At 32.8% G+C, this 22,487-nt stretch overlaps 3 protein-coding genes and 1 non-coding gene across 7 annotated transcripts; 2 read left to right on the top strand and 2 right to left on the bottom strand.

Moving 5' to 3' along the window:
* The first annotated feature begins 8,505 nt into the window (after window positions 1–8,505).
* Window positions 8,506–10,622, top strand: LOC112722852 (1-aminocyclopropane-1-carboxylate oxidase). Its single transcript, XM_025774034.3, has 3 exons — window positions 8,506–8,829; window positions 8,922–9,482; window positions 9,989–10,622. Exons 1-3 carry the CDS (start codon window positions 8,725–8,727, stop codon window positions 10,283–10,285), a joined length of 963 nt encoding a protein of 320 aa, XP_025629819.1. The 5' UTR covers window positions 8,506–8,724; the 3' UTR covers window positions 10,286–10,622.
* A 3,454-nt stretch (window positions 10,623–14,076) lies between these two features.
* LOC112722850 (protein CLMP1) lies at window positions 14,077–17,687 on the bottom strand. The gene has a single exon (XM_025774028.3). It carries the CDS (start codon window positions 16,693–16,695, stop codon window positions 14,353–14,355), a length of 2,343 nt encoding a protein of 780 aa, XP_025629813.1. The 5' UTR covers window positions 16,696–17,687; the 3' UTR covers window positions 14,077–14,352.
* On the top strand, window positions 17,398–17,523 carry LOC112725756 (small nucleolar RNA snoR111). The gene has a single exon (XR_003164842.1). It is a non-coding gene; the product is annotated as a small nucleolar RNA snoR111 (small nucleolar RNA).
* A 137-nt stretch (window positions 17,688–17,824) lies between the features above and the next one.
* Window positions 17,825–21,075, bottom strand: LOC112722851 (inositol diphosphatase DSP4). Of its 4 annotated transcripts, none has more exons than XM_025774030.2 (6): window positions 20,888–21,075; window positions 20,362–20,571; window positions 20,160–20,253; window positions 18,493–18,550; window positions 18,353–18,396; window positions 17,825–18,260 (listed from the first exon to the last, which is right to left on the bottom strand). In XM_025774030.2, exons 1-6 carry the CDS (start codon window positions 21,058–21,060, stop codon window positions 18,075–18,077), a joined length of 765 nt encoding a protein of 254 aa, XP_025629815.1. In that variant the 5' UTR covers window positions 21,061–21,075; the 3' UTR covers window positions 17,825–18,074. The 4 variants fall into 4 exon arrangements, with proteins under 4 accessions (XP_025629815.1, XP_025629817.1, XP_025629816.1 ...); XM_025774032.2 differs by having other exon boundaries at window positions 20,866–20,993; XM_025774031.2 differs by having other exon boundaries at window positions 20,786–20,969.
* Window positions 21,076–22,487: the final 1,412 nt, after the last annotated feature.

The following is a 22,487-nucleotide window of genomic DNA, read 5'->3' as shown; positions in this document are numbered from 1 at the left end:
CCACTGAAACATCCAACCACACACAATCAACTTACATCTCGGCCATCCAATCGGTTTAATGCAAGGCGATACTGGATTAGTCTTTGGTCTTTCCCATTAGATGTTGGTAAATAGATGTCCCACCTGAAGAATAATTACGTAAAGTCAATGTTTAACATGGGAACTAAAAGGTTAATAACTTGAAACAAATAAACGATACCTAGATGCCAATGAAAAAGAAAAATCGTCAAGCCCATGTGGCCTCAGCGTGGAAAATCGTCAGAAGATCCAAGATTGTAGGAGCTGAAGAGGACCAGCCAAGTTGGTGACATTTCTATTGGCCACCTGACACATGCATCGATACAACCATGCCAATGCAGCTGAATCCTAGCTATAACTGCCCATCTCGTCAAGCTTCGCCACAAATGACAACCATCGAATATGAACCCAATTCACACTCTTGTCACCAAACAATTGAGTGGATAGCAACATCATGATATATGCACGTGCATATATGCGAACAGTATCCTCACTCGCATCAGCTTATAGCATCCTAAACCTCTCGTGGAACCATGTGAAGTGGACTGTCATCTGCTTAACCTTATTCGGCGGCGGTAGCTCGCTGAATAACTCCTGGAACCATTCCCAAGCTGGTCTGTCATCTTCCATAAAGTTTTCAAAGTCGGTAAGGCATCAACTAACAGCCTTCTCATCCATGGACAACCCCAGCTGATACGCCACATCTTGCAGCGTAATTGTGTACTCTCCGAACGATATGTGAAAAGTGTGCGTCTCAGGACACCACCTCTCAATGAATGCACTGATCATAGGCTCATCCAACAAGAACCAATGAGTGTTCAGCCAAACCAAGTGGTACAAATTAGCCCTCTTCAAAAAAGGTATGATCCTTTCATGCATCGGCATATTTTGTTGCCTCTAAACACTGTAAATACACATACTTGGCTACATCATATGATAAAAATAACCACATTGTAATTAAATTCTAGGGTAAAGTATATTTTTTGTCCTTGAAGTTTAGCAAAAATTTCAAAAATACCCTTAAGTTTTATTTTGTTTCAATTTTGTCCTAGAAGTTTTTGATTTGCATCAAATATACCCTTAACAGCTAAATTTTCAAAAAAATTAAGACCAATCTAACAATAATGCATGAAAACTATGCTTGATTTGCTTGTGTTGAAGGTTGTTCTTATGAAATTGTTGTTGAATTAGTGTTAAATTTTTTGAAAAATTAGCCGTTCGGGGTATATTTGATGCAAATCGAAAACTTTTAGGACAAAATTGAAACAAAATAAAACTTAGGGGTATTTTTAAAACTTTTGTCAAACTTCAGGGACAAAAAATATACTTTACCCTAAATTCTAATACTTACAAGTTTAAACCATAAATTATTACTAAAAATATTTTAATCTGGTGCAAAACTACATAGCTATTATCTATCTAATCTTTTAGAAGTAAGAATAAAAAACATAAAAATTCTAATATATTAAAACCTAATCAATAAATTATTGATAAAAAAGATACCAATCTTGTTTGATTTGGAAGAACGAAGACATGTTTTTCTCACAGTATAATAAATGCTATCATACTTTTCTAAAAACGGAAATCAAATTCAGGATACTAAAACTTATTTGCTTTTTGTTAATTTTCAATTAGTATACATTAATTAAATATTTAATTTAGTTCTCTTAAAATTCTATGTTAAATCTTGTATGAGTTTAATTTTAATAAAGTAGAAGAATAAATATGATTGTCTAAATAAAAATATAGAACGAATGCTAATGTACTTTAGAACAAGTAACAAATGTGCAATTTTTTAATTTTTAAGTTTAAATTTTGAATTTTAAATTTTAAATTTTAAATTTTAAATTTTAAATTCTAAACTATCAATCTTAAATTTTATATTCTAATTCCTATACCCTAAATACTAGATTTTATATTCTAAACTCTAATGCTTAAAAAAAAAAACAAACTAACCTCCTCATTGATGCCTTCGGCAACGTGAACAACGCCGTTGAGTCAGTACAAGCAATTTTCGTCTACCATCGTCCCACTTGAATATGGTCTCTCCAAAAATCCCAAATCCTCTTCCAGCCTCCTCCTCTTTCTCTCAAACCACAATTTTCTCTCACTAACCAAGTTTTCTCTCTACACCAAATGAAGGATTCGCTATTGGCTATCGCAATTTTATAGCCAAGATTCACGTAAATCGCAGCACCCTCCAACGGATTAGAATACCGCTGTTTCTTTATAAACCGCTGGAGTCTATAGCGGTTTATGCATTGTCGCGTTCCTTCAAAAACCACTACATCCTCTAGCAGTTTCTGCTTTTCACGTAAATCCGCGCTCTCCTGTAGCGAATTACGTGCAAGTTAAAAATCGCTACACTCTGTAACCATTTTCATAGATATAAAAAAGTTACAAACATGTCTGCTGTTTTAAAAAGTTGCAATCTAGTAAATTTGAAGTCGAATTAATTTATATACGTAACTTGCTTTTTATATTTTATCTTTCTGTACCCTTTATTTTGTTCAAAAAGAAGTTTTTGGTGCATTTAAAAAAAATTGATATCAACAAAAGAGGAGTAGGTTTCGCTCTAGATTATAGATATCGAACTAACCCAGATTTACTAAAAGTCTGCATAACAAAATTATTTAAATATATAAATTAAATTAAATAACTGTATAGAATTTCCTTCTTTTAAAATTAAATATTTCATATTTAGCTAGCAAACACTCAAATTAGTATTAAGATATATTTTTTTGTTACTCTTAAAATTTTCAAAAATTATTTTTATTGGATAGATTAGTTATTCGATCATTTTAAAGAAAGAGATTATTATTTTATAATAATATTTTTTAATGATCTAGTTGTCTTATAATAAATTTTTTTAGAAATTTTATTTATTCAATATGTATATTAAAAGATTAATTTAAAACAATAAAAAATCAATCTTTTTTATAAAATTTTTGAAAATTTTAAAATAATAAAAAATAATTAAAAATTAAAATATTCAAATTAAAATTTATCGGAGAACAGTTTATATATTTATTCTTTATTGTTTTATATATTTGTACGCATTAAATTTTTAAAGTTTTTCAAAAAGCGAATATTTTTTATGAATTTAATTTTAATGTATTATTAATGTAAAGTAGTTTTATACATGCATTTAATTACATAATACTATATCATTAAAAATAATTATCTTTTATATTAATTGTGTAAATAATTATACAAAACAATAAATATAATTATACAATTGTATAAAATACTTTATATTATTAGTGCATCAAAATTAAATTATATTTTTTATATGTATAAAATTTTGTGAAACTTGGTTTCCATAATGATAAGTTGTAAAACTAGATCCACGTATTCCATTAAGAACGCCATAAATATTCTAAAGTGCCTTATAAAAATTCTCTTAAACAGTAAATGAAGTACAAATAGATAATATTTTTAATTTTCTAAAAATCCAAAAGTAATTAATTCTTCTTCCATTTCTATATATGTGTGGTGTGTATGTGAGTTTGCTTTTTAAAAAAAAAAAAAAAACAAAAAGAGTATGAAATAATTGTCTATTTTTATATCGAGATAAAGTTAAATAACTTTTAAATAATAATTTTAATTTTATTATTATGATTAAACTAGTATTAATTATAAATAATTATTTAGTTATAATTTTATTTTATTGTGCAACAATGATATTATATATTATAAAAATCTATTTAGTAATTTTCTATTAACATATATATCTTTTATTAATTAATTTAAATTAAAAAATATTTTTTTGACATATTCATGTGAAGTAAATCCTAATAAGTAAGACTGATTTTAAAAATAGGATAAAACAAGTCATTGAAAATATGACACTAATATAAAAATTAGTATTTTTATATTTTATTTGTTGGTAAAATGAATATAAGATGAAATAAATAATAAAAAGGTTAATTTATTTTATTTTTTTATATAAAATTTAGAATAAAAAAATAAAATGATAAAAATATAATTATAAAAATTTGATAGTGAAAATAAAACAACAACAACAATAAACTCTTGTCTTACTAGGTGGGGTCGACTACATAGATCAAACGATGCCATTGAGCTCTATTATGTATCATCTTTACAGAGAGATCGTTTATATGTAAATCTCATTTGACCACCTCAAGAATGGTCTTTCTGCATCTTCCTCCGCCTTTCACTCCTTATCCATCTTTCATCTCATCCACCTTCCTGAATGGATGCTCTGTCGGTCTTCTTCTCAAATGTCCAAACTACCTGAGACGCAATTCTACCATCTTTTCTACAATAGGTACTATGACTCTCTCTCTCTCTCATCTTCGTTCCTTATTCTATCCAATCACGTATGACCACTCATCCATCTCAAAATTTTCATCTCTGCCACACTTAACTTATGTTCGTACTCCTCTTTGACCGCCCAACACTCTATACCATAAAGCATAGACGGTCTGATAGCAGTGCGATAGAATTTACCTTTAAGTTTTAAAAACACTTTTTTATCACATATGAAACCAGACACACTCCACTATTTTGACCAACCTGCTTGGATCCTATGATTTACATTCTGTTCAATCTTTTCATTATCCTGTATGATGCACCAAAGATACTTAAAACTTTTAACTTTTCGTAAGATGTTTTCTCCAATCTTTATCTCAGTATTAGAATTTTTCCTTCATTGGCCGAACTTAAATTCCATATATTTCGTCTTGATACGGCTTATACGCAAATCATACACTTCTAGAGCTTCTCTCCATAAATCCAACTTCTTATTTAAGTCTTTCCTTGACTTTCCCATAAGGACGATATCATGGGCCAAAAGCATGCACCATGGCATAGGCTCTTGGATATGCTTTGTGAGTACTTCCAAGACTAATGTGAAAATGTATGAACTTAAGGATGATCCCTGATGTAATCCTATACCAATAGAAAATTCCTCTGTCACACCACCTTGAGTCTTCACACTAGTTGTAGCTCCCATCATATATGTCTTTAATTACACGAATATATACGATCCTTACTTTTTTTCTTTTCCAAAACCTTCCATAAAACCTATCAAAAATAAAATAAAAAATAAATTGTATCTTCGTTTAATGTCTCTGTGTCTTTTCTGTCAAAGAAAGACACCATACAATAATTTAGTATTTTATGGCACAATATCTTTGTCCTTCCATACATAATTTTATGAGTAATGCTACACATCTAAGTCTTTTTATGAATTAAGTTTAATCAAGTTAAATAATAAGATTTGGAATAATGCTAGCCATAATTGACTTTTGTTATGTTAGACCAATTTGGTTAGATTTAGTTAATAAAAAGACTTAGATGTATAGTATTATTCTAATTTTATATGTCTATGTTCATATTTCAGTATTTTATTTTTAGAGTAAAGTATTGTTTTTATCTCCAACGTTTGGGGTAAGTCTTAAAGTTGCCCTTAATGTTTAATCGTCTTATTTAAGTCTCTAACGTTTCAAAATTGGCTCAATGTTGTCCTGCCGTTAGGGATCTGTTAACAGAATTGACGGCAGGACAAAATTGAGATGATTTTAAAACGTTAGGAACTTAAATAGGACGAAAATGTTGAGGACAAAAATGATTCATAGAAATAAATTTTAATTTTATCCTTCCATAATATCAATTTTTTACAGTACATAGTTATTCAATTATTTTTTAATCACATCTAAATAAATTACACTTAATCACATTACTTTCATTCTAAATAAATTTATTTTTTTATAATTTTACTCTTAAATATTTTTAGTTTTTTACTTATTGTAAAATATTTGTAGAATGACTAGTATTTAAACTTGCGAAAAAGAAAAAAAAAAGATACATATATAATAAAGTATAAATTATATCTTTTGTCTCTAATGTATTAAAATTATTTAATATAATTTAATTAAACTTTATTTTTAATTTTATTTTTCAATAATATCAAATTTTTACGGTAGATAATTATTCAATTATTTTTTTAATTTTATTCTTAATCAAATTATTTTTTCTAAGTAAATTTATTTTTTATTAAGAGAAAAATAAAAAAAATTAAGTAATTATTTGTCGTAAAAAAATTAAAATTATTTTTTTTTACAAGTTTATGTACTAGTTATTCTACAAACATTTTATGATGAGTAAAAATTTTTTAAGAGTAAAATTATAAAAATAAAATTATTTAGAATGAAAGTAATGTAATTAAGTATAATTTAGTTAGATGTGATTAAAAAATAATTGAATAACTATGTACCGTAAAAAATTGATATTATTGAAAGATAAAATTAAAATTTATTTCTATGTATCGTTTTTGTCCCGAACGTTTTCGTCCTATATTTAAATCCCTAACGTTTTAAAATCGTCTCAATTTTATCTCACCGTCAATTCTGTTAACGGATTCCTAACAGTAGTACAACATTGAGCCAATTTTAAAACGTTAAAAACTTAAACAACGATTTAACCGTTAGGAATAACTTTAGGACTTACTCCAAACATTAGAGATAAAAACGATATTTTACTCATTATTTTTATAAACAAACGAACACATCATAAGAGAATATTTTAAAAAATATTTAAAGTCGTCTATTAAAATAATTAATAATCTATGTAGGAATCTCTCGCGAGCAACAGGTAGATGCATGTTCCCCGTACGAGTGCCTGCTTTGCCTTTTATATTAAAACTGAGAGATTAGATTTAGATTAGATTTGGTTTCCTTCTTGTTTTTGCTATCTCTTTCCTTTTCCCAAGATTAAAGCTTACCACCAAATTTTAGTTTATTTGGTTATTTCTATATAATATAATCTTTCAAGTGGCACGCACCATGTATGGTGAAAGCATCCTTCATCCTTCTCTTATTCTTATATAACTTTCAATTTTCAATGATGCCCTTGAAAAATCATAGTGAAAATCTTAGGTTCATCCCTAATTAAGATTATATATATCCATCCCCTCGTGTAGGAAAGACAGAGCTAAAATTTACAGATTTAATTTGTTTTCATCATTCTAAAAACTCTCTTCAATTACGCAATGGATGAATATAATTGATTATATTTTAAGATCACAATATACTAATTTTTTTAGCATTTAATAGGTTATTTTTAACAAAAATTAAACTGATATATCATTACTCATTATTAAATAAATCATTTTTAATTTTGTAAATAAGAATAAAAAATTAATTTTTAATTAATTAATATTAATCAATTTATTTTATTATAATATTATTTTATTAACTCAATTTTTTAAAAGATTTAGAATTTTGTGTTTAAAATTTAAAATAAAAAATAATTTAAAAAATTTAATCAATATTGACCGAAAAGAATTAGCTGGCTAGTTAATTAAACTGATCAAAATAACCATGGTAGAAATGAGACATTTGAGATTACAGTGCTTGGTGATATATATATAATTTGGATGCCAAACATCAATGATGTCATCTTGAATATTTTATTTATGATTGAAACTTGACGTGTAATTATTTTTATATTAAAACTAATAATTAAAAATTATTAGATAATAATTTAATCAGACTTATCAAATTATTTAACGATTTTTAACTATTAATTTCACGTGAAAAAAGATATTTAGGGTGTATAGAGTGGGTGTGACATTTTCAATAGAGAAGGAACTATAACAATAGAAGACAGATACATTAAATCAGCTGCTTCATGTCTTACAATCTGTTAGGTTGATAGCAGATGTGCAAGATAGAGTGGTGTAGAAATTTGACAAAGACGATGTTTATTCTACTAACTCATTTGTACCGGTTTTACAGGAAGAGATTTTGTATGAGGAGCTTTTGAGATACAGATTTACAAAAGAGATTTGGAAAGGTCTAGTTCTAGTGTTCCACCGCGAGTGGAATTGTTTATTTGGTTTGCTTTGGTAGGCCAGGTCAATACAAAGAATCGACTACATAGATTGAGAAACCTACAACAGAGTGATGTTTTATGTGTGTTGTGTAAGAAAGAGGTTGAAAATTTACAACATCTATTTATTACTTGTGAGTACTCTTGACAGGTGTGGTGTGCTTGGATCTTAGTGTTTGGGGCAGGAATGAATGGTCTCCGATACTTTGAAAGAGCAATTTGAGAGTTGGAGATCTGTACCGATGAGACAAGAGTTGCCCAAATTTTGGCTAGTTGGGTTCTTCTCAGTTATATGGACTATTTGGTTACGCAGAAATGATGTCATCTTTAACAGCAAGATAACAGGAATTAGAGATTGCGTGGATCAATTCTTTTCATTTACTACAGAATAGTGTTGTAAATAACTCATGTTGTTGATAACTATATCGAAGATAATATAAGAGTTGTTTGTATTAATTGCTCCTCCACTAGAGTGTTGAGCTCTTTACATTAAAAAAAAAATGTAGCCAGTAGCCACGACCACTCATCTAATTAACTGAGCAAAACATACGGTACACAGTAAGTTACTATATATGTTTCAACTGACGCATTATTATATTGAGTTAAATTTGTAGAATTGTATGTGTGAATGAGAAGTGCTAAACTATGAGATAGGCAACATCATCATAAACTTTTCAATAATAGTTTCCTATTTTTTCAAATAAATAATAATATATTCTTGTTTCCTTAGCTAACTGATGGAAGAGCAAGGCCTATAAATTCATGAAACTGCACTCCCTCACTCGTCCCACCCACAACACAAACCTCTCTTGATTTGTGAGACTCAGAGAAAACAAAGCAAGCAAAAACATGGAGGCCTTTCCAGTTATTGACATGGGAAAGCTTAACACCGAAGATAGAGTTACAACCATGGACAACATCAAACATGCCTGCGAGAACTGGGGTTTCTTTGAGGTATGCATTATATATACACTACCTCCATGGCTCCATTATTATTATTATGATCACTTTTTATGTTCTGATTTGATTTGATTGTATTTGTGAAGTTGGTTAATCATGGAATCTCGATAGAGTTGATGGACACGGTGGAAAGGCTAACAAAAGAGCATTACAAGAAGTGTATGGAGCAAAGATTCAAAGAAATGGTGGCGAGAAAGGGTTTGGAGTCTGCTGAGTCTGAAATCAGTGACTTAGATTGGGAAAGCACCTTGTTTCTGCGCCATCTTCCTGTTTCAAACATGTCAGAGATCCCCGATCTGGACGATGAATTCAGGAAGGCAATGAAGGAATTTGCACTGCAACTTGAGAAGCTGGCGGAGTTGCTTCTCGATTTGCTGTGTGAGAATCTTGGGCTTGAGAAGGGGTACCTGAAGAAGGTGTTCAATGGATCTAAGGGCCCAAACTTTGGAACCAAAGTTAGCAACTACCCTCCTTGTCCTAAGCCCGACTTGATCAAGGGCCTCAGAGCCCATACTGATGCCGGTGGCATCATTCTTCTCTTCCAAGATGACAAGGTCAGTGGGCTCCAGCTTCTTAAGAATGGAAACTGGATTGATGTCCCGCCATTGCGCCATTCCATTGTTGTCAATCTCGGCGACCAACTAGAGGTATGTATTCACGTGCCTCCTCTTATCAGGTTTTTTTTTTTTTTTTTATTAAAAATAAAGAAATTCAAACCCGGAATCTCTTAGTTGAGTATGAGGAGAATATGAACTATAATTTATTGGCGTCTCCTCTTATCGGTCTAAGATTAAAAGAAATAAGCATTTTTATAACATGATATTAAAATTTTTATAACTCGAAAGTTTAAAGTTAAAATTTTATTAACCCCAAAGTATAGCAATTCACCTCCTATAAATGTAAATTTTTTGAAAAGGCAATTTTACATGTATAAAATATTTTATGCATACATTTAATTGGATTATCTTATATTATATTAATGATTATCTGAAAATATTTGCTACCATACTTAAAAGTTTGATGTGTGATTGTAAAATTAATAAATTTTAAATATTTAAAATTTATTATAAAAAATAAGTTGGACAAAAATTCGACATTAATAGGCATATAAGATTTCACCTTGTCTGAATTATTAATTTTGCGATAGTAACAGGTGATTAGCAATGGTAAATACAAGAGTGTGATGCATCGTGTGATTGCTCAAACGGATGGGAACAGAATGTCGTTGGCTTCGTTCTACAACCCAGGGAATGATGCAGTGATTTCTCCGGCACCGGCGTTGGTGAAGGAAAACGAGAGAAGCGAAATAATATACCCTAAATTTGTGTTTGATGATTATATGAAGTTATATGCTGGCCTTAAATTCGAGGCCAAAGAGCCAAGATTTGAAGCTATGAAGGCTGTGGAACCAAATGTTAACAATCTGGTGGGTCCCATTGCAACTGTCTAAACCTGAAAGAACCAACTTTGAAGCATTATTGTATACTATTTATGTCATGCTGCTGTCAGTGTCTTTTTTTATATATCATTGGCTGATGTGGAAGCGGGATCACGCACATGTGTAGCATATCAATCTAGTACTATATTGCTTATAATAAACTTACATTGATGAAAATAAAATTATATTAAAAATTTGAAAAAAGATGGAGATATTTCCAAATTGATGTCCATCGTATAGATGTTCGATTATAGAGTTTATTTGTGTGTGATGTATGTGGTGGCTAAGTTATGTCTTGTATTATTGATGCATCGTCTTCGTTACTTGATTTACCCATTTTGTAAGAAAATCTCTCTCTCTCTCTCTCTCTCTCTCTCTTAATTTTTTTTATTGGTTTATTATGTTTAATTTCTGATCGGAAGTTTATTTTGCTGGGAAATTTCTTCTATATTACAAAAATCATCAAAATAATTTTAAAACGATACATTTTATCAGATGAAATAAATCTAAGAAGATACAATGTTATTCAATCTTTTGGAAAGTTCTTTTATTTAAAATTGAACTCTTGTTAGACCAAAATTGTGAATTTGTGATTTGTTGGTTTATCTAGCCCATTCCTTCATGAAATCAAATGGTGATTATAAATCTGTACCAATTCATACTATTTTTTGGTCCTCATACTATTGTGCAAATTCATATACTTAGCCAATGAAATATACTTAGAATCCACCCTTTAATTTAAATATTTACATCACTATAATTTATTGTATAGGCGATTGGATTAAAGTTACGCTTCAATACCAATACCCACATTCACATAGACTAAATTAAAAAAAAAAGAGAAAAGGACAAATAGGTTCGACCTTTTGTCTCGCGGACATTTTTATCTCTTACCATTGAAAAATATTTTTAAGTCTCTGACCTTCACAAAACTTGGACGGATCAGTCCTTGACGGAGGCATTTGGACGGATCAGTCCCTGACGGAGGCATTTGGATGGAGGGACTGATCCGTCCAAGTTTTGTGAAGGTCAGGGACTTAAAAGTATTTTTCAATGGTTAGGGACAAAAATGTCCGTAGAGCAAAAGGTCAGGGACCTATTTGTCCTTTAAAAAAGGGAGACAGAGAGTCAGAGAGTATATAGATCAGTATATAGATCACATAGGCTGCATTTATTTATAGATAGACATTGAGACAGGAAGTAGTATATTTTGTATTTTTTATGACAAGAACATAAAAACACTAACAAGAGACACAACTTATTTTTTATTTTTTTTATTATTTTTATCAAATTTTCATAATTATATTTTTCTTGCTAATTTTTTTTTGTGAAAAAAAATAAATTAAATTTTTATAATTTATTTTAATTTATTACCAAACAAAATACAAAAATATTAATTTTTGTGTGTCTCTCTTTTTGTGTCTTGTTCTTAGTGTCTTATTTTATCTGTTCTCAAAACCAAAAACAGTCATACACTGATACACCAATGTAGTTACTCTCGCGTGGTTAATTATTAAATTTACTTTGTCAATTATCTGTGGAACACTGTATAAGTCACTGATCAGTGCTTTGAAACGTCTATGCCCTTATCAAGGAGTTAAATTCCCCCACTAACTTGGTTCGCATTCTAATGCAAGATCCCCTTTAATTTGAGGAACTGAAAGTCACTGAATGAAACAATATAATATAAATTAGTATTAATAAAACCCTTGATACGGGGCAGGTAAAAAGCCATAATGTTGATAATATTAATAAGATCCAAAGTTGGTGAGGATTAGAGTTGGAAGAAAAAAGTAGGCCAGCATAGTTAATGAGATAACTAGCTAATAATGGACTATGGTACCATTGATTAATCAGATTTAAAAGAATTTGTTTGAACAAATTCAACCATTCATAACTCATACATAACACATAGCTCTCTGTTGGGACCACCCTATTGTTATTATTGAAAATATGCCCACTACCCGGCCTATGCTGCAATAATTGCTCAGAATTCAGTTGGATAAGTTGACAAGTAAGAATAGATAGATATATTAGAATGCAAGTCATCAACATAAAAGGGGGAAAATTTTGATGCATACAACAACAGTTAAGGTTGTATGTTGAACTGATTGTTGGGCTAGTATCCACCAACAACACAGGACTAAGTTTTATTACTGTAGAAATACTGATTGTAAGCCATGCACTGTAGAAGAATCTTGGGTAAGAATGACCATATATGCATTTAGATTTCAATTTGCAATAGCACCATTAAGAGAAGTTCTGATTTCGCATTGTAATAATAATGCATGCATTCTCTTCAGGGAAAAATTACACAAGCAAATAATTTTTTATCCAAATTTAATTAAGTCATTCCACGTAATTTTTTCTTTTTTTCGTATGTGCTTCTTTTTCTTTTCTTCGTACATATATCGCTGTTGGGCATCTTTTTCTTCTTCTTCTCTTTTTTTTTTTTCTCTTCGTCCTCTTTTGTCATCGTTATCATCATTACCACCATCACCTCTTTCTCATTTTTCTTTTCTCATTTGATTTTTTATCTTTCTTCTTTTTCCTCTTCTTTTTCATTATCATCATCATTCCATCTTCTTCTTTTTAGTTAAATATCACATAATTAGTTTAACGATAATAAAAACACATCATTTATTTATAAATGACACAGAAATTTATAGTGAATGACACAAAAATCTTTAAAAGACCACAAGTTCAAAATCGACTCATTTAATTAACAAAATATATTTAAATGTGTTTTAAACTTAAAAGACACATAAAGTTATTGCAAATGATACAAAAATAGCTAAATCTCTTATATATTAGTTCAATATCACACAATCAATTCAGTATTAACAAAAATATATCATATAATTGGAGATAATATAGAAATTTTTAGTAAATGACACAATTTTTTAAAAATCACAAGTCCAAAATTTTAACTCACTCAACCATCAAAATACGTTCAAATGTGTTTTGGTACAAATATATATATATCAATTTGTTACAAATGATACAAGAATGACTAAACCTCTTAGATATGAATTCAATACCACTCAACTAGTTTAATGATAAAAAAAATTACATCATTTAATTAGAAATGACATAGTTAAAAAATTACTATATCACAGATAAAAATTTTTTACCTCAAAATTATGAAATTTTCTTTGCCACGGTTAAAAAATTTCAATATTATTTTTTGATAAATTCTAAAAGTGAATGCAGATCGAATCGAATCGAATCAAATATAACCAAAATTCCTTAAGGACTTATTTGGATATATACTGTACAACTTTTTTCCAACAAAGGAAAACCGAGGTGACACGTAATCAAGTAGATATAAGCGGAAACGTGGAAGAGATTCGTACCTATCTATCTGAACAGAGGCAGCCATGGAATATAACCGATCACATAGACTACTCCGATTCACTATTCATCCATGTGACATCCAATATGTCAACCAAAGCCATAGTTCTCCACTAAGTGTGAGAATCAATCCATCAAAGTAACTATTGGCCCATGTCCCTCGAATAGAGTTAGGATTTAGAAGGCAATGTATGTAGGTATCCATATATTTTGATTGCATCATGCTTTTGCTTTACTTTTCAGGGCACTACAAATCTCTTGAGCATCTTGTTACAAATAAATAATTGAATTTACAATTGACACTTACTATGTCTCTTAGAGGTATGAATTTAAGCAAGCTAATCCTATAAAACTGTCATAGAACAGGAAACCATGCAAACCGTTAGCAAGACAAACGAAAGAAAGTTGTCACAGATAAAAAGAGTGAATGGGGGCAAGAACGACTGATATTTTAGCAAGTGAAACTCATTAGTAGAACTCATCATAAATGTGTAAATAATGTTCAAAAATAATCTCCCTTCATCATATCACTGAGAAATTCAGAGAAAACAAGATGAAAAATGGCAAACCCAAACTACCTAGTTAAGGCACCCTAAGTTTTGAATTTCTATGTAAAAAAGAATTCAGATATCCCGTTTGAGCACACAAGGGAAATGGGTATTCTTTGTGCAGAGTCTTCATTGGAGGCTCCACTGAACAGATGTGAATGGGATTTCAAAGCCATATCACTTATTGTTCTCTACTTCAGCAGTCTTACTGGGTTGCGGATTGTCAATCTTTTTATCATCTCCTTCTTTTGCATCTCCATTTGAGCAGTGATTCTTTAGAACCATTGAAATGTCCGCTTCAGAAGCTCCAGCAAGCTTAAAGCGTTCAGTGGCAGCTTCCAGTTTTTCCTTCCAACCACTCATCTCTAATTTGCATTCAACTTGGGATCTTTCGAAAAGCATATTACCCCAGAAGAGGTGAATCTGGGATCTCATGACGGCTGTTTGCTCAGCAGCTTCTTCTGGAGATATATCACCTGGACCACCAACGCCGGAGGACTCGGCTTCAGCAGCCCCTCCACCTTGTTTCTTTCTTCTTCTCAACAAATCATCTTTCTTTGTCGAATTGGGGTCCTTTTGCTCATTTGCTTTCTGTTCCTCCAGCTTCTCCCACATATCAGTTGCAGCTTTCATCTTGGTCTCTGCACTGTCGAAAAGTTCAAGCGTCTCTGTTGGATCCCAGCTTGATAAATCTATTTTCTTAGCCAGAGCAAAAGACCAATGAAGTTTAGCCATTTCAAATTGTTGCTGCCCAAGAGCCAAAAGTCCCTCATAGAAGTCTGGTTTAATCAAGAGTGCTTCATTGTACTTATCTCTTGCCAAAGAATACTTTTCCTTGACCCAGTCATAAGCCACTTGAAGCTGTTCTGCTACCACGTCCTTCCCGGCAGACTCATCTAATGGGATCCGCTTTCTAGCTGCACACATGTGAACATTTCCCCAGTTGAAGAATGCCAATGCGGCCACCTCCTGGAACTTTGAAGCAGCCTTGTCAAAGAGTTCCTGGGCCTCTTCACTGGTTACTGTTTCCTCAAGTGCCTCTGAACAGAGTTCCATTCCAAGCTCATGCAAATCAATATGAGCATCTGGATCAATACCAACATGTGAGCGGAAAAGTTGAGCAAACTCAAACAACCAGTCATCCATCTCCACTTCTTTGCTTTCAGCATCTTCTGTGGTTCCGGATTTTTCTTTTGGAGCCTCCTTCCCTATCTTATCAACCTCAGTATCAGGAACTTCATGGGCAGATTCACTCGGAGATGAATGAGACCCATTCTCATCTACCTTGATCTCCTCATTCTCAACAGGTTTCTCTTCCTCTTCTTCCAGCAGAAGAGGCTCTTGCTCAGGACTAACTTCAACAATATGTAGTCTCAGCATCCCTACGGAATCACTTTTATCTGCTTCAGGTTCTTTCAGAAGATGGCTATCAGCACTAGACTCTGCCAATCTAAGTTCATCAGTAGAGGTTATAGTAACCAGATCACCATCATTATCCTTGTACTTGATCAGAACTGAACTTGATGAAGGAAACCTTTTGCTCACTATATCTCTTAGAACCCTAAAACTGCAATTCACTGGCATCTGGGAAAGTCTAATGTCATGGTCATAAACAAGCTTCAATGGTCTCCACCGAACTCTGACCTCCGAACACTGTCCATTAATAGTGGACAAATGAGACGAGTGTTCCTTTTGGTTTTCATTTTTCATATTAGGAAGCTTTGCGGGACCATTTGAAGACTTCAACACAACTTTTGGAAACTGGGACTTGCCATCAGGACCATTTTCAGATGGTGAAACAGCTTGTGGCCGGTCTAGCTTGTTGTTAGGCGACACAACTGATGCACCTCCTGAATTTGCAGCCTTCTTTTGAACTGGCCGGGCTGGCAAACATGGCCCTAGACCAGCAATAGGGGCACCACGGACAGCAGAAGCACCAAGGGCAGCAGGGGAGGGGCGACTGTGGAGGTCCTGCTGGGCCTCCTGTCGAGGCCCCAATGCAGTCTTCAACCTCTGAGCAATCTCCAAAGCATCCCTGTGATTAGGGTCAGCTCCCAGCAAGGTCTGTACATCTAGCACAGCCATTTCATACTTGCCTACAGCCTCAAAAGCCCGGGCCCTTCGAAGGAGTGCCCGGACAAATCGAGGCTGGACCTGAAGGGCCATGGTGCACTCAGCAATAACAGTTTCATAATCTATGGGCTTCATCTGCATTAAACAAGCTGCTCTATTGCTATGGAAAACGGCTCTGTCTGGGTGGGATTTTGGGGTGAGTCTAAGAGCATTATCATACTGCTCAAGGGCGCCAGCATAATCCTTGTTCTGAAATCGCTTATTCCCTTCCTCTTTCAGCTCATGCGCTCTCTTCACAAAAATTGAAGAATCCAACTCCACTCCTCCATTAGCCACTGGTGGTGGTGGTGGTGCCGCTGAACTATCAACAGAGGCTTGGTTTGAATTTGGGTTTGAGTTTGCGTTTGAACCACCACCCTTCTTTCTTCTACCCCCTGATTTCCCCATCTATAATCCTCTCTCTTACAACACACAATCACTCACACTCGCTCCCAGACCAATACTTATCTAAATCAAAATCAATGCAAAACCAGCAAAGTGGCAATATTTCCGGACTAAACAGAGAGATGGACAAGAGGGAGTTACACTTACCGGTGAGAAGATGAAAGCTCAAGTTTTATTCCAAAAAGTTGAATCTTTGGGGCAGTAGGAGCGGAAATGTCTAGAAGAAGATGATAGTGGGGGTGAATAAAGAAAGAAAAATAAGAAAAAAGGGGGTCATTTGGGGTTTTGAGAACTCGTCAAGCTTGAAACCCTAGATTTGTTCGATCAGTTTCTTGTTATGATGTGGGTCCCTCGTGGCTTTGTCCTAAACCGTTCGATCTAAATAATAATTCCCAACATGTGTTGACCTTCAACATCAACCACGTAGAGATTTAAGGGTTCATGGCTATTTCGGTAAATATAGAAAGTGGGTTGGTCATTTTCGTTAGGGAAAATAGGGTTTGCACCAATTTGAGAACTCTATAAATAGCTTCAGTGAACGGACTCCCCCACTCTATGTTTAGTTATTCACTACCAGTCTTACGGCGTAGAAATCACCCGGCGCTGGCAATTAAGGTTTTTGTTTGTTTTGTTATGTTTTTGTCGTCGTAGGAAAAGTAAACTTTAGTAAATGTTTTTGTTCAATAAGAAAGCCTCAGTTCGCTATAGTAGATTGAAGAGGCTGATAAGTGTCTCTGCAATCGTGTATGAACTTTGAGGCATAATAAGGGGCGAGTCATCGTTTCGGTCGTCATCTGTTTGGTTGGCGAATCGATTGTTCCTCGTCTACATTTTTTTTTTCTTTTTTGGCATTTCTTTTTTGTTGTTAGTTTTGAAGATGGATCTTTCTTCAGTGTTTTTCTTCCCTTCCTGCGCGGTGGAGAATAATATAAAAAAACGAATGGGGAACTGGAGAAGGGAGAATCATATCTATGTGAACTCTTCTGTTCATTCCCAGATGCACTTCTTTTATTCATGACAATTAATCATCTATTTATACTTAATAATGTTCTCAGCATGTTCAAGGGTCTCAACACATGCTAAATTTCATATTTCATTTGCTACTGGATCTTGTACTAAGAAGGCAAAGCAGTAGTCAGCAGTATGTAGTCTTTTATTCATGAATTGCTAAATTTGAGATCCAGGTATCCAACATTGACACGGAAAAGGAAAAGAGAAAAAAAAAACCCAGGAAGCATAACATTTCGTTAAAAATTCTAATAAAACTGCCCTGAAATTCAGCTAAAAAGGATAAAGACTGGTGACTAGTGATTATACTTCTCTTCATCACGGATATCTACCGCGGGAGGAAGCAGCAACTTTTTAAAATACTCTCTCAATTTCTATTTCCCGGAGCAAGAAAATGAGAGCGGGTTTGACTTGAGACAAGAAATATCAAACAATTCGATGAACCTCTGATCCGAAACTCTGGCCTTGGCGCCTGCAAACCTTTGGTACTCATCAAATACAGAAGATAGGCACCATTTCTGCAATCTTCTGATGCATCCCACAAGGCAACCAGTGCGATGCTGTTCATCATTGTAGAAGTATAAAAGGATCAGATGCATTGATAATTCAAAACTATTATATTCAAATAAGGGAGAAAGTGATTGCGGAATACCTTCCCTCGTTTACAATGAATTAGTACTGGGTGGTTCCTGACATCTGGGCAAGAAAAGCATGCAAAGATCAAGGAAACAAATTACTAAACAAGCTGTGCTATAACTACTATACAAGTAGTTTAGTTCAAGAGAGTAATACCGAGGACTACTTTCAAAGCTTCACGAACTGTGTCATCTGGGATGTTGACAAAGGGTTCCTGTCCACAGCATATATGTTATCAATGTGTATAACCTAGTGTACTTCAGACATAAGTTAAACATTACTTTCTTAAACTTCTGCTTTTTCTCCCTTGGCATTCACTCAGGAAGAATAACAAATTCTGGGGAGGGTGTTTGTTGTAGTTTAATGTTTAAGAGATAACCAACATTTACTGGCAAAAAGCTACAAATCCTACAATAGCCTCTAGAAAAATATCACTGAAGGGTGCAAAAAATTGAGTAACTCTATAATGGGATGCAGTTTAAATTTCCTGCTTTAGAATTTGATCTCATAAGGAGAGTCTGCATTAGACAAGTTAAACTGCAAGAGGGGCTTAACTGGACTAGTTCTTGAAAAAAATGCCGCTACTCACTCCGGTGCTTTGAATCTCATTAACATTGAAGTGAACTTAATTTGAAGTGTTCCTATTGACTAAGCCAAGGTCGAGTGGTTTTAAAGACCGTTTTCCATACCCAAACCTTTGCTGCTTTATGTGAAACAATCCCACAAATAAACATCGGATTCACAAGTAAGCCTTAAAGCGCCATTATGATATCAGTCCTGCAAGCCCTGGATTATCCTTTAATGACTCCACATTTGGACATTTGGTTATGGTGGATTATTCAGCTAATATGTGTTATTATTAGTAGGTGGTGTCGGTAAAGAGTTTAGTTTGTGATATCCATCTTAAATGCAGCACAACTTTGACAATGACATCAAATATTAATATGCTTATTCTAGATTAACCTTTTGACAGGGAATGGAACAAAGAATTAATTCCAGAACTCCGGCTTTAGTTCATTTGTTAAATAGAGATGTGATGTCTGCTAACATAAGGGACTGAAGGTGCAATTTTTTTCACAAGACCCCAAAAAAAAAAGCGGTAATTTTTCCTAGATAGGCTTGAAAGATGTAAGCAATTTGAACCAAAACCATCAGTAACTTGTAATATACAACCGGTTCTTTCCAACGCAATATGCCAACAATACAATGAATTAAACATACAGTAAAAACAAATATTAAAGTTCATGAAGAGATATCAAGCTTGCAACTTAAAAATTAATTGGATATAACAAAATCCAATACTTTAAAGGAGCAATCAAATGTTTATCTATAATTATTAGCGAATAGTTAAACTTCATAAGCAACTGGTTAACAAATAAGAAGAAATAAAAGAGGATCAGGACCATAAGGATAACTAAAAGTAAAAGGCATACGCTTCTTGGTCCACAAGATTCTATTCGAAACCAAATGTAAATGCATATGAAAGTCAACTATCAAGGCAATTTTCCATAAATACATCTACTTACATTCGGTAAATCAATCTCCGTTTCATTTAGCTAGTATATAAAAAAGAAAGGCAATTTACCATAACTACATCAAATTCCACACACTTTGAAAATTTAATCTTCAAATTACTATTTGAATTGTACGCAGCACTGCAGGAACAGATCACAATAGCTAGATGAGACCTCAGTAAAGAAAATGAGTTGATTTGATGCACTCTGAATTTGAAAAATTACAATAAAATGATTATTTACAACTACAAGAGGCATGAAAAACAAGTGATGGCAGGCAAGGATTGAGGTCCAGAAAAGAATACAAACCTTACATCCATCGATCCCGAATTGATAAAGCTTTATTCCGTTGGCCTTGAGAAATTCAGAAGTCACTTCTGGATACGGTTCAGGGCACAAACATCTGCATCAAAACACAGGGATAGAAAGTCAGAAACCCCAACGATGGCTTCAAAATTCAGAATCTCAAATGCTGAGGCAGAGGCAGAGGCATATGGAATGGAAGACTCACATAACAGTGCGGAGACGAAGGGATTTTAAGAAGCTGAAGTTGGCAGAGTCGGGAAAACCAGACCTAAAAATGCCTTGATCGACCATGGCGAAGTTGAGCGGCGGCACGAATACGTCGTCGTCGGCGCCGGCGAAACTCTGGCCGTTGGAGTTGTTGGAGTTGTCGAGCTTCATGATTTTTGGCGCCAAATTGTTCAACAGTGAAAGAGCACTGAAAATTTAGAAGGAAGAAAATGTCAATAGTATTAGGTTGAGAAGCGATTCAGAGAATCTCCTGTTTAGAGGATCTATATAATTTTAGAGGGGAGAGAGAGAGAGAGAGGAAAAGGTTAGGAGCATAGGATCTCCGATAAGATGCTTTGGTTTCAAGTGTGGTGAGGTATGAGTGGGTACGAAAGAGACGGAGATGGAATATGCTATTTTACTTTTCTGCCATGACATCCGAAACCGCACCGAAAATCCCAACCCTCCCTCCTTACCCTTCTCCTTCTTCCAATCAACTTACTATGCTTCTGTTGGTTTCCTACCGAGTCTCAACGCTTTTCACTTGTGCCAGTTTTTGATCTGGCGCTTCGGACTTGGAACTGCTGAGCTGTTCAACAAACAATACAAGTTGACCCTTCTTGCTTTCAATGTGTGTGGGTAAGAGTTTGGGTTTGGACTGATCCTGTGAGTTGACCAAGACTGACCCTACATGCATTGCTGGCGAGTTTATGTGAAGCCAAATCACCAAAAGAGTGCTACGCGTACTCTCTCTTTTAACAAAAATGTTATTTGTACACTAAAATCAGCCACTAAAATTAATTATTAATATATTTATATATAAATAAATATATAATTTAATTTATTTTTAATATATATTTTATACTGATAACTGATTTTAATACATACTTAGTATAACTCCTCTTTTAATTCCTTGCTGTTTACGTGAATTGGCCACTCTGAAAGTTGCACCCGTCTCCGATAATGACACCAACAAATTACTCCTAAAGGCTTTCCACGCAAACTCATTTACATGGAAAAGTAATAATATGATAATTATTAATGCGACTGACTTGGTTATATACTGTATATTAATACCAGGAAAGGAAAAGAAAAGTAGGCGAAACTTAACTTGGCTTGTGCTTGTGCTTGTGCAGCTGTGCATGATTGCATGCCTTCTCTCAAGAGTTTGGCTGCTATTGGAGAAAGATTTTAACCATTCAGATTTAATTTGGAAGAGAGACCGAGTGAGAGAGTGAACGAGGGAGATAAATGGCGAGAGTGAGAGTGAAAGAGGGGTGGGAAATATACAATGGGGTAGAACTAAGGAAAAAACAAAAAATTCTAGAATTTGGAATCGAAAAGAATATTTATGTTTAAAAATTATTCTATATATTTAATTATATATATATATATATAATATATATCACAAAAAAAAATTGTAATATATATCTTTTTACATTTATATGTTACACAACGAATGGAGGAGTTCTGAAAGCTATTGCGAAAATGCACTGTATGAAATTGAGAGAAAATGTTATGTTAATGACGGGATGTACATGTATGATTGTGGGGCAAGCGTCTTCACTACAATTTGAATATTTTTTGAGTAGTATATGATAATAATATTTATTTGTCCCTACTAAATTATTGAATTTGACTCTATAATAATTTTTTTATTCAATTTTTGGTACTTCATAGTCAATTTAAAAATTTTATATTAGATATCGTTAGAATGAACAATTCTCAATTTAAATGAAATTTGTGTTTTTTTTTAGAAATCGATTCGAAAGAGTATTATTTATCTTTTTTTTATATTAGTTTTAATTTTTTTTATAACAACTGTATTAATTGAAAGAACCTTTTTAACAATGAATCTCAATCAGAATTGGCTTCTAATTGTATGAGAAGTAAATTTTTAAATAAGTATTTACTTATATATATATATATATAAGTCTTTTTATGAACTAAGTCTAATCAAGTTAAATAATAAGACTTAAAATAATTCTAGTCATAACTGATTTTTGTTATCTTAGACTAACTTGGTTATACTTAGTTACAAAAATACTTGAATATGTAGTATTATTCTATATAAAAAGAGAGATATTTCGATTATATTGTTAAAAAAAAAGATTATTCAATTTT

This window comes from Arachis hypogaea, chromosome 11 (assembly GCF_003086295.3).
Source record: "Arachis hypogaea cultivar Tifrunner chromosome 11, arahy.Tifrunner.gnm2.J5K5, whole genome shotgun sequence".
NCBI classification, from domain to species: Eukaryota; Viridiplantae; Streptophyta; class Magnoliopsida; order Fabales; family Fabaceae; genus Arachis; species Arachis hypogaea.
Note: the sequence above shows the minus strand (reverse complement) of the source record. Positions and strands in the feature narration are given on the sequence as shown.

What these genes read in the sequence shown, in the direction of transcription:
- LOC112722852 (XM_025774034.3), top strand. Translation starts at nt 8,725, where the DNA reads ATGGAGGCCTTTCCAGTTATTGACATGGGAAAGCTTAACACCGAAGAT. An exon ending in AGAACTGGGGTTTCTTTGAG is followed by an intron (nt 8,830 to 8,921) that starts GTATGCATTATA and finishes GTATTTGTGAAG; the next exon opens with TTGGTTAATCATGGAATCTC. An exon ending in ATCTCGGCGACCAACTAGAG is followed by an intron (nt 9,483 to 9,988) that starts GTATGTATTCAC and finishes CGATAGTAACAG; the next exon opens with GTGATTAGCAATGGTAAATA.
- LOC112722850 (XM_025774028.3), bottom strand. Translation starts at nt 16,695, where the DNA reads ATGGGGAAATCAGGGGGTAGAAGAAAGAAGGGTGGTGGTTCAAACGCA.
- LOC112722851 (XM_025774030.2), bottom strand. Translation starts at nt 21,060, where the DNA reads ATGCATGTAGGGTCAGTCTTGGTCAACTCACAGGATCAGTCCAAACCC. An exon ending in GTGAAAAGCGTTGAGACTCG is followed by an intron (nt 20,572 to 20,887) that starts GTAGGAAACCAA and finishes CTAAATTTTCAG; the next exon opens with TGCTCTTTCACTGTTGAACA. An exon ending in CTTCGTCTCCGCACTGTTAT is followed by an intron (nt 20,254 to 20,361) that starts GTGAGTCTTCCA and finishes GTTTTGATGCAG; the next exon opens with ATGTTTGTGCCCTGAACCGT.